The sequence below is a fragment of the Hydra vulgaris genome, chromosome 03 (assembly GCF_038396675.1).
Source record: "Hydra vulgaris chromosome 03, alternate assembly HydraT2T_AEP".
NCBI classification, from domain to species: domain Eukaryota; kingdom Metazoa; phylum Cnidaria; class Hydrozoa; order Anthoathecata; family Hydridae; genus Hydra; species Hydra vulgaris.
Genome location: NC_088922.1, coordinates 24,824,609 through 24,837,500, shown reverse-complemented (window position 1 = coordinate 24,837,500; position 12,892 = coordinate 24,824,609). Strand labels below are relative to the sequence as shown.

General features: G+C 25.9%; 1 protein-coding gene across 1 annotated transcript in view; it reads left to right on the top strand.

Annotated features, from left to right (window-relative positions):
• Positions 1 to 11,926, top strand: part of LOC100206110 (uncharacterized) — a 38,289-nt gene extending 26,363 nt beyond the window's left edge. The window contains exons 8-16 of the mRNA XM_065792730.1: positions 5,809 to 5,846; positions 5,928 to 5,992; positions 6,184 to 6,262; positions 6,623 to 6,662; positions 9,165 to 9,235; positions 9,309 to 9,438; positions 9,518 to 9,624; positions 10,752 to 10,895; positions 10,972 to 11,926. Coding sequence (XP_065648802.1) covers positions 5,809 to 5,846; positions 5,928 to 5,992; positions 6,184 to 6,262; positions 6,623 to 6,662; positions 9,165 to 9,235; positions 9,309 to 9,438; positions 9,518 to 9,624; positions 10,752 to 10,895; positions 10,972 to 11,773 — 1,476 coding nt within the window. The 3' untranslated portion in view covers positions 11,774 to 11,926. The remainder of the gene's footprint in view (positions 1 to 5,808; positions 5,847 to 5,927; positions 5,993 to 6,183; positions 6,263 to 6,622; positions 6,663 to 9,164; positions 9,236 to 9,308; positions 9,439 to 9,517; positions 9,625 to 10,751; positions 10,896 to 10,971) is intronic.
• Positions 11,927 to 12,892: the final 966 nt, after the last annotated feature.

Here is a 12,892-nt window from a genome sequence, read left to right as displayed (position 1 = left end):
TCATTGGATGTTATAAACTTATAACCATCGATTCCTCTTAAAGAAGATGCTGAAGTACTCATAAGGATATTGGAGGTGAGCGATAATTTTAAAAAAGCGACAAAATTAAATATAAAAGAAATAAAAATTCTAATAGAACTATGTTTATACCGACCATACTTTTTATGGAACAATGAAATACACGAACTTGAAAATTCAGGTCTGATAGGTCTTTCATTTATGGTAGTTTTAGCTGAATCTTTTCTTTAAGATCTTGAAAAAAGAGCACTTAATACAGCGCTGAAAAACAACCCACTTATTGATTTAAAGTCATTTTATAGATACGTAGATGACAGTCATGCTAGAGTCCCTACATTGCCCATGCTGATCAATTTAAGACAATACTTAATTAACAGCATCCAAAAATAAAATATACTATCGAATTTGAAAATGACAAAAAAACACTAAATTTTCTAGACATATCCATAATAAATAACAAAAATGGTAAATATGAATTTAAAATACACATTTAAAATACTATTTTGACAATATTTGTCGAAAATGGCTACAAACAATCTAATCTCATAAAAATCATAAAAGAAATAAAACGAAAGAACAAAAAATTACTAGTGACTACTAAAAACAATGAAGACATCACCAGTCCGTATCCAACAATTTCATTACCTTGGGTACCAATATTGTCTCCAAAATTACGTAAGGTGTTTAGGAAGACAGGATATAAAATGGTCTTTAAATCAAACCTGAACCTAGAAGCAATATTAACATCAAGAAATAAATCTAAACTACAAATGAACAGCCACCCAGGAGTCTACCTTATTAAATTTCATTGTAACAAAAAGTATATAGGTGAAACAAAAATGCAAATAAAAACACGCATGCAGCAACACAAAAAAAGTACAATAGGAAATAAAACAGAACGATCTGCATTAGCTACACACATGAGACATTGTTCACAACAAATTAACTGGGACAGTTGCAGAACTCTAAAAGTTGATGCTAAAAAGTTTGATAGGAAAGTTCATGAGGCACTCGAAATACAGTACCACCAATGTGCCCCTCAACAAAACGGTATCAATTTAGATGAGGGTTAATATGTTTCAAAAAATTTTGGACACCATTTATGGCGCACTTATGTCAGAAAAAGATGAAACCATCCCATTGACATAAAATAAAACTGCCGTTTTAAAAGTAAGATACAAAAAAATTAAAAAAACAAACAAAAAAACTTTAAAGCTGAAGACGCTGGTCACAACAATCCAGCGAAAATTTCTTTAATAAAAGTAAATAAAAAAATAAAAATAAATTTAGTATCAAGAGAAACTCGTATTAATTGATGTTTATAAAATAGTAATTATATATATATATATATATATATATATATATATATATATATATATTTATATATATATGTATATATATATGTATATATATATAAACCTGATATATATATAAACCTGATGTATATATATACCGGATATATATATATATCATTTATACCTGATATATATATATACATACCTGATATAAATATATATATACCTGATATATATATATATATATATATATATATATATATATATATGTATGTATATATATATATATATACCTTATATATATATACCTTATATATATATATATATATATATATATATATATATATATATATATATATATATATATATATATATATATATATATATATATATATATATACCTTATATATATATACCTTATATATATATACCTTATATATATATACCTTATATATATATACCTTATATATATATACCTTATATATATATATACCTTATATATATATTTATATATATATATATACCTGATATATATATATATATATATAAATATATATATATATATGTATATATATATGTATATATATATATAAATAAATATATATATATATATATATATATATATATATATATATATATATATATATATATATATATATATATATATATATATAAACCTGATGTATATATATACCTGATATATATATATATATATATATATATATATATATAAACCTGATGTATATATATATACCTGATATATATATATATATATATATATATATATATATATATATATATATATATATATATATATATATATATATATATATATATATATATATATATATATATATATATATATATATATATATATATATATTAAGGGTACTCAGAAGTTAGGTCATAAAAAAAATTTCACTAATAAATATGCAATTTTTATTGGACAATAATCAAGAAATACAAAATGTTTTTTGTTTTTTAAATTATTTTTTACATTGCGTTGGCCTCATCAAGGCCAGTGCAAAACATTTTTTTTTAAGTTGTATAATATACCGGGGGAAAAAAACTGGATACTATTTGAACAAATGAAGATTTATGTTATTTAAAGACATGTGTCAAAAATTATCAGTGTAAGTTTATTTTTAGGTTTTGCACTAGCCCTGTAACCATTGTGGACACTTTTTGCTAGTTGTAATCAATCAATCAATGAAATCCAGATTTTTCTGGCAGAGGATCTTCTGATAAAAATAGAGCTCCTATTTTTTTTTTTTTAAAGTATCTTAAATAAGTTATAGAAACATAATAATCAACAGTGTATTTTGACAAACCCCTTCGAAGAAAATGAAGGGGGGGGGGGGGGGAGCCGGAGGGGCTCCTTTCACCCTTCCAAGCCAACATTTGGTCTTAAGATGACTCACTTATATCTTGCCACCTTGGTGTTGGTTTCAGGTAGGATATTTTTTCTGAAATATAAAATGGAGTAAGCTATAATTTTCAATTTAAAACTATGATTTAAGTGATAACTATTTTAAAAAGCTGATGAAATATATAATCCTTTGTTTTTTAAATAAAATGGTATGTACCGCAGTAACAGTGCAGTGTCAAGAGGAATGCATTCTAGGATCTTTCATATTTACCTGGCTTATATCTTGATTTCAAGTTATCAGTGCTAATAGGCTGATCACGAATATCATATATACGAATATCACAAATAGGCATTTATTACAAAGTTTATCAATCTGAAGAAGTCACAGCCCAAGACAAGCCAAGGATCTGTCGCTTCCAAAAAGAAAGAAAAAAAAACACAAAAAAAACATGAAAATGGTCTCAATATAATGAAATTAGCAAAGACAACATTTATAACACAATGAGAACAGTTCTGAGAGCCAATATATCTGCTAATAATATTACTGCTAATCTAACAAAGTTGGTAATCGAAGGGGATGGTAATCCAGATTAGCTGCCTCTTTCATATTCAAGTGTATGCAGAGTGAAAAATAAGCTACTTAATGATGGTTTTGAAAAGTTAAAAAAAGTTATTGCAGTACTACATCAACCACAAAGATGTCAAGCTTTAATTATATTTTTATGGAAAAATAATAAAGGATTTGATACTTGAACACTTTGACAAGGCTTAGGACAGGATTTGTGTATTTTTTGTGTATTTTTTGTGTTTTTGATGACAAGGTTTGTCTGGTAATGCACAAATACTGATTCCATCTCTGGTCTACCAGTTTAATCCAATCAGTGACCTTTTGAAAGAAGCAGCAATGACAAACTGCATGGAGCTAAAAAGTTAAAGTAATAATAAGAAAATATTTTAAAAATCTTATAACTAAAGGTGTTGTTTGAATTTTTAAAGTCCTATTGCAATTATGTAAAGCTGCAGAAATATTGATAATAAATTGACTGTAGTAAATATAGAATGTAAGAATGCTATGTATTTTTAAGGCTGAGATCTGACCTTGGCAAGCCCTTACTGATGTTGGCCTGCAGTGGCCACGTCAAAGAGGTCCACATCAAGCATTTCGAAAAGGCAGTTGGTTGTAAGGCCACTGTTGGTTCTGAATATCCCCTTTTTAAATCCTTTCAAAAACAATGGCATTCTATTGATACTAAAAGTTGCCAGCTGAATAAGTTCAAATGGAAGTCTGTTCGTGGAACTTGGCTGGAAGATCATGCCATTGAAGCTATGAACCAACTTATGATGATAGTAAAAACCGAAGTTTTTAAAAACTCAGAGATTAGTTTAAAACAATTGTAAACAAACATTTACTAAAACATTAAACAATTGTTTTTAGTTAATTTTTTTTAATTGTATTTTTTTTATTACAAAATAGCATTTTAATTTAAGGGGGAACATTCAATAAAAGTATTCAATAAAATAATTATTTTAGACTAGTAAGGAGAGAGATGACTACCATGAGCTGGCAAACTTATGTCTTATGTACCTAGAACCTAGCTTTATCTACAAGTTTAAGAAACTTTGTGCTCTGGACCATGCCAGATTTATGGCTGAAGGTATTTATTATCTGAAGCTCTCATCACCAGGCTGTGAAAGTTTATTGCTATCTTCTATTTAACCCAAGTTTCTGACTAATGAGAAGCCAGATATTGCATCACAGCAGTTATTCAAACTAAATATAAATATTGTATATAATTATAAATTGACTATTACTAAAAATAATGCATAAAAAACTTTATAAAATTACAAAAATATATCATTTTTTATATATCAGGACTTGAATTCTATCTGGATGTCCAAATATATTGAAAATGAACATGCTGCCAGTGCAGTGTTTAAGTCATGGAGAAACTATAGCTGGTTCCTGGATCCAACGGTTGTTCCCATTTTTCTGGAAACTTCAAATGCTTCAATCACTAAATAAGAGGAGAGGGTAACCTAAAATACTCTATAACATGCCCAGACCAGATGACCATGTCATGAATAGACATTATAATAAAGATTTCTTACCTGTAATAAAAGACATGTCTGTACTTGACAAGCAGCAAGAACTGGTTGACTTCATCACTCCTGAATTATTGTTGATTTTTGACCTTTTTGGTCATGACTATATTCAAGTCTGAATAGATAATTTATCCAGCTAGCTCCTGGAATATTGACTCTGTGATTATTTAGAGTTCCAGTCGTACATGAAAAACTGGCTGTCGTCAATAATTTAGCGAAAGAGTTGTAAAACTGGAGGACAAGAAGCTGCTTATTGCTAATCACCTGCGCAAAAAACACCAGCTCAGCTTTTGAAGGAGTTCCATGACATAGAAGAGGTAAAGGTATCCAGCTCTTGTGAAATAGATACTGAATCAGATACCAGCACTGATTTGTTTCATAATGTTGATGCTCTATAACTACTGTTTGGTGACCAAAAATTTGCCTATTTGTTAGCGAAAATTTTACTATGACCCAACTTCTAAATCCCCCTATATATATATATATATATATATATATATATATATATATATATATATATATATATATATATATATATATATATATATATATATATATATATATATATATATATGCAAATAGTTTTAAATGTATCTACTTAATAGATTTCTTGATGTTCTTAAAAGAACAGAATAATAAAAAATTTGTAGAAATCACTTACCAATTTATATATATATATATATATATATATATATATATATATATATATATATATATATATATATATATATATATATATATATATATATATATATATATGTATTTATATATATATATATATATATATATATATATATATATATATATATATATATATATATACATATATATGCAAATAGTTTTAAATGTATCTACTTAATAGATTTCTTGATGTTCTTAAAAAAACAGAATAATAAAAAATTTGTAGAAATCACTTACCAATTTTTTTTATTTTACACGATTTTTCTTTGATGAAGGCTCTTCATACTAAAACTTATAAACTTCAATTTATACTAAAAATTAAATTATATTGTTTTGTTTCAGCTCTCAAAATTACCTGGGAAGATGTTTACCTTTGAAGCGTATGCTCTGTTTTATTTATTTTTTAAATTAAAAATCATGGTTAGTTTGATGTCATTAAAATTTTAATGCTTTTTTTAAAGAGTTGATTGGTTTAAAAATTCAATGGCTCAAGAGCAACTTAACAAAACTTCCAGATATTTTAAAGGTTTTTTAAGTTATACCTTAAAAGTTTGTTTTTGTTGTGTTTTACTTTATAGAGATATCATTGTTTAAATGCTGAGATCTAAACATTTTTTAGAAGTTTTGAGCTTTATCCTTTATTATATTCAAACATTGTTTTATTAAATGCTTTTAACTTATTTTAAGTTCTTTATCAACATGATTGTTTTGTTTCAGTTCTCAATCTAAAAGTTGGTGCACAGGTTATGCTCTTGAATAATTTAAGTGTTTCAACTGGATTAGTTAATGGAGCAAGGTAATTTTTTTCATATTTATGTTTTAAGTTTTGTTTATTTTTGACATTTTTTAAAATATTCAGCAGCTTTTGTAGAATATAAATATTCCTTAGCAAAAATTCACAAAAGATACATCATTTAGAACCTATAATAAAACAGTAAAATAAAAAAAACAACATAAAAATAAAATACTTAAACAATAAAACAAACAAAAAATTATTTAAAAGATCTAATTTATCTGAATTTTTGAAATGTAATAATTTGAATCCACATAAATTTATTATGGTTTATCTCTTATCTGTCTTAATGCATAAAATATTATATTCTGTTCAAAGCAACTTATTTGTTTTCAATTACTTAATTTTTTCTTAATTTTTAAGAGGAGTTGTGACCAAATTTATGAGTCTAAAGGAATCCAAGGTTTGATTTTTTTTCGTTCACTTAATATACTTTTATAAAAAAAAAAAACTTTTTAATTCAATTTTTTTTTTAATGTGAAATAATTCTATGCTAGTTATATTATATATACATATACATATATATATATATATATATATACACATACATATATATGTATATATATATATATATACATACATATATATATATATGTGTGTGTGTATATATATATATATCTTATACTGCTGATTTAGGTGAGCAGTCTGACGTCATACTGAAATAGTCTGCTGCCAGGGGTTTCAGTACATACATCGACTGACAAACAACCTGACTCGCAGCAGAGTGCTGCTACATCAACTGAGGGTTTGGCATGGGGGCAGCAATCTTTTCATTCATCATTCTTTGTTTTTTTCAACAAAACAAGTCAACTAATATAAAACTGAAAAAGTAAAACTCTAATAGAGGATTATTATGCCTATAATTACATTAAGGTTGAATATCTTTAAAACTTTGATCTTTTCTAATGTTTTTATAATATTAGGCAAACTCTTTTAAATAGAAAATTAATCATAAATTAAAATTATTCATAAAACTGTATTCAAACATAATCATAAAATACACTAACTTTTTAAGTTTAATACTATTTTTTTATAATATTCTTTATTAATTTATATTTGATGTTTTTTATTTAAAACAATCATTAAAATTTGTTACTTTGTTTAAAAATATTTAAATTGTTTTGTTGTTGTTGTTGTTTCATAAACTTTCTAATAAACTGTTTTTATACTACTAGGGTAGTATAAAATTATTTAACTAGAAAGTTTACAAAACAACAAAAAAAACCTTGTTATGTTTTCGGCTATATTAACTTTATGAATTTAAAAAACAAGTTTAAATCGAAACACAAAAAATTAATATAATTTCCAAACTTTATATAAAAAAAATTTTTGATATGTAATCAACTTTCTTCAAAAGTTTAGTAGTAAAAATAAAAATGAAATCAAAGAGAAGAACCTTAATACAGGTAAATGAAATCCAAGTGATAGTCCAAGAACCTTAATATAGGTATAGATATTTATTAACCTAAGTAAATAATAAAATTAAATAAACTGAAGAGTAACTAGAAACAATTAAATTAAAAAAGAATGCTGTGTTTAACAAACACGGCAACTATGTTTAATACAAGCGCAACAAATTAACAGAACAAAGATTGTTACATTTTGTTTTAATTTTTTTTTAATTTGCTTATTTTTTAAATCCATTAATATTGTTTTTATGCTTATTTCTTTTTAATGAATTCATAAATACCTAGTAAATATGTGTAAATGTAAATTGTTTACTATTTTAAATATTTTAATTTTATTAAAATATTTGAAATAATTTTAATAATTTCAATATAATTTGTGTAAATTTTATTGAAATTTTGAGAAAATTTAACATAAACAATGAAAAAATACAACATATTGTTACATTAAAATGTGAGTGAAAGAAAAAAAGAAAAAAAAAACAGGTTGAGGTGATGAAAAATTACAAACAATTTTAAAAATTCTGAATTAATGACATTTTAACAAAAAATTTCACTAATCAGAATTATTATCAGATAACTGCCAATAAAACATCAGATTAATAATGATTTTAAAGCTACATTTCTGCAAGCTGCATATCTACATTTCTGCTCCAATTTGAAAGCTACAAGTCGTCCCCTCAGTATTATCTTGTTCTATCTACAAATGTAATAAATAAATATCTATCTAGTATATAAAATAAATAAAAAAATATATATATAAATAAATACAATGTTTTACATGATATAATATATTATATTACATAGAACATTGTATTTATTTATATATAATTTTTTTTTATATTTATTTTACATATTAGATAAAACATTTTATTTATTACAATTTTAGATAGAACAAAATAATACTGAGGGGATGAAGTACAAAAAATAGTACATCACCTTCACAAATAAAACACATCACCCTCACAATTCTAATAAAGTAGTGTAAACAGAATAGAGGTTTTTTAATTAGTAAGAATTTTTTTGTTTTTAAATTTGTGAAAATATTTATGATCAGTGACATGCATTAGTATTAAAATTGTTTTTGTTTATAAATCCTAATTTTGAGCAAAAACTTATTAATTAATTAATAAGTTTTTGATTGAATGTTGGATTTTTTAAATATGAATAAAAGATCTAAAAATACACTAAGTAATTCAAAAAATTTTTTAAAGTTTCAAGTGCTCCCCTAACTCCCAGAACCCCATCCATTGAGTTTGATTCAAGAGGTTTTGGATGAGTTATAAATTTATTTTGTTCATATTGATAAACTTTGTAGATTTGTTTTAACTTTATAATAAAAATTACTGCAATAAAAATATTGAAATTAAAAATTAAAAGTTTTTGACAAAAGGATTGTTTTCATATAAAAATATGTTTAAAAAAAAAGAGGAATATTAAACAACAAATGTTAATGGTTAAATAAAAGGAATATTAAAAACGGTTTTAATTATTTTTAGAGTCCTAATGAAACAAGTTTAATAGAATTTGAGAATGAAGAATGTGAGTATCCAAGATATCCGGTGGTGAAGTAAGTAAGAATCGTGTAAAATGTTAAAGTATTATTGTACCAGCTTTTTAAATAAATTTTTTATTATATAAAGGTTTGTAAACAATTTGGAATTACTTATCAACCCTGATCAAATCTCAACGGAAGTAGCTGGGGAAGTTATAAGTTATCGGAAACAATTACCTCTTGCTCTTGCATGGGCTGTCAGTGTTCATAAAGCACAGGTTAATATAAATTTCCATTTTTTGTTAGTTACATTGGATAATTTATGTTAATTTAGTTTATTCTATCCTAATACTGTAGGGTATGACGCTTGAACGTGTTGAACTAAGTATTGCTAATGCTTTTGAACATGGTCAAGCTTATGTAGCATTGTCCCGAGTGACTAGTTTAAATGGTTTACTGCTCAGGTAAATTTTAACTTTTATAGGCTTTGTGAATAAATTTTAGTTTTTATAGGCTGCGTGAATAAATTTTAGTTTTTATAGACTGCGTGAATAAATTTTAGTTTTTATAGACTGCGTGAATAAATTTTAGTTTTTATAGACTGCGTGAATAAATTTTAGTTTTTATAGACTGCGTCAATAAGAAAGAGTATATGAAAAAGAGTAAGAAATATCTTTGCTTACTGCTCAACTTTATGCAAATAAAAAAGTTGAAAAAAGGTTTTTTTTTAAAACGAGAAAAAGTGTTCAAATTACCCAGACCTCTTGGTAATATGAGCTTTCAATTAGTTCAAAAAAATGACATTAAGTAAAAAATATATACCTGACAGTTTGAATATATTTGTGGAATATTAACATATTTGCGGAATATTAACATATTTGTGATTTGTTATTAACTAAACTTTTTATCAAAAGATCAAATTTTAAGCCACTTTATTGAAACAATACTACTTTGTTTTACACAAGAAAAAAAAAATTCTTTATTTTTTCAATTTTATTAGCTGAAACCTTTAAACGATAAAAATACAAATTTTTTCAATTTAAATTACAAAAAAATATTTGGTATTGGTAAAGTATTAAAATTTTTTACAATGTCTTGCATATATTCAAAAAGCAATTAAAACCACTGCAGTTTTGGGCTTTAAACTAGGTAATTTCAATAAAAAACACTCCTAGCATTAATACGTTTTATGAATGTATAAAACACGTCTTATACCCACTGGGTGGGTTGAGCATGCTCATTTAACGAAAATGGTATCTTAAAATCCAGTCAAAAATAAATGTTTCCATGCATCGTTTTCTAAACAAAAATGGAACCGATTTCTAGCTACATGTTTATAATGCTTTTTTTTTTTTTTTCATCCGGCCTTATATTTCAAGAAAAAATCAAAGAAACAAGTGGTTATTTTGTTTTCATAGATCGCATGCATCGTTTTTTACTCAATGTCAAATGTTTTTTTTTGTTGTTGTTGTTGTTGTGTTAAGAATTAGTAAATTTTGTGCACAATACTCTTGTGAAATTGATGTTGACTCAGTTTGAGTATTTCTTTCTTTTTCGTAAAGGCTAATAAAGTACCTGCGCTCTTTTATAGAAACTTTGACTCCGCTAAAGTATCAGCACATCCAAACGTAATTGAGTATTACAAACAAGTAGATCCTCTGTTTGAAAGTTTTGCGGATGCTGGAGAAGAGGAGCTGAAGGGTTTTATTTCAAATAAAACATCATTGACACAAAAGTAACTTTTTTTTTTAAGGTTTAGTAGTATATTTAATAAACAGTATAAATTCTCTATTTTATATTTTGATAATTAGAGTTGAACTTATCCATGGTATTCAACCGGATAATTACTGTATTCCGTCGAATATTAGTAAATTGAACAATAACGTAAACGATTTGAAGACATACACTGAAGCAGATTCTCCTACTGCATTTGTTTTAAAAATGGCCGAAGAAAAAATATCACATTGTAGAAAAACACTTAGCGAAATCGCCGATACTCTTAGAAAAGGCAGCTTAACGGGTGAGAAGGTAACGGCAGAAGTTTCTAAGGTACAAGCTTTGACAAATCACGAGGTTGAATTTTTTAATAGCAAAGCTATTGCGTCTCCTGAAATTTTTGTTAAAGTAAACTCAATAGATGATGTGGAGGTTCCTGTATTGTTCTCACACAAATCGTCTTTTAAGTGTAGCGAAAATTTTAACATAAAAAAATCATCAAATGAATTTAATCCGATAGTCATAGATTCCGATGATGATCTGAACGACGCACTTTTCGATGATACTAATTTTGACAATGATATTATAAACGCACCCTCTATATCCTATACAATGTGCAATAGTTTATCGAAGACGTACTTAAAAAACAAAAGCAAAGACTTGTTGACAGCTTATCCTCCCGTTGAATTGCAAAACAAAAGAACTCGAAAATCAGAAAATAGTTCATTCTGTCAAACCATTACAGCCTTAGAACAGTCAAACTCAGACGAATTTTTGACTAACATTGAATACAAGAATTATACCAAAAATATGCTTACATTAAAAAAATGTCAAATAAAAGAAAATTATAGAAATGCCGTTTTAAAACGTTTGAACTCGATTGATAAATTTAAATGAATTATTTTTATTTGTTGTTACAAAAATTGACACAAAAGTCTTCATTTAGAATCGGTTTATCTAAGTAGAGTAAATTAATTGATAGGTGAGTTGAACTAAACGCTACGCTACTTATTTAACTTACTGATCTCAAAATAATAACTAGATAACGTATTCTATTGTTTTTTGTTATTCTATTTACTTTTTTTTTTTTGTGCGAAACAAACTTAAATACATTTTTAAAGACATTAAAAAAAAAAAAAAAAAAACATAGTTTGAAGCAGGAATGCGAAGTCGGAGTCCAGGAGTCCCTGTTTTTACCCGGCATAAAAATTGTTGGGACTTCGTGATTTTTTTGATTTTATATAAGCATATGAACGTTTCCTATCTAGTAATTATTAACTTTTGTAAGTTTATTAATTTAAATTTGTTTAGCTAACAGTTACGTAACTTTAAACCAGTAAAAGCTCTTAGGCATTAAATAACGTTGCGTATGGCAAGCCCTCCAGTATATAAATTATTAAAAAATGTGCAGCGTGTTTATACCATACATTGTCTATAGAAGACATTGCATTTAAAGAATATAAGAGGCAAATCACAGTAGATGCGGTACACAAACCTTTGGGTATACACTGATAGCTAGATGCCGAACTATGTTTAGGCTAGGGTTGTCGTGTCTCGGCTTTTTCGTAAGAGAACGCGATTAGAATTTTAATTTTAGTTTAGCGCTTCGCTTTCTTACGTATAAACCGGGAAACCAACTTTACGTTGGGGACAAACATATACACTCTTAAATCTATTACAGCCGCGGTGCAGTGGTTAGAGTTCAAGAAGTCCGAGGTTCGACACCTGCGTTGATGCTAAGGTAAAAGCAAGTTTATTTCTAACGTGGTTTCTAACTATATTGTTTAAACTATTAAATATGGTTTTACTGATAATAAAAAAGTTATATATTGTTTAACTATTAGATATGGTTTTACTAATAATAATAAAAAAAGGCATATATTGTTTAAACTATTGCCCAGCCGGTATTTGGCTCTAAAAAGACGTCTTTTTAGGACCAAATATCGGCTGGTTTTACTGTTAAAAAAGTTTTAAAATATTTTTTTTAACCCTTTCTTTTGTAATGTTGCCATTTGG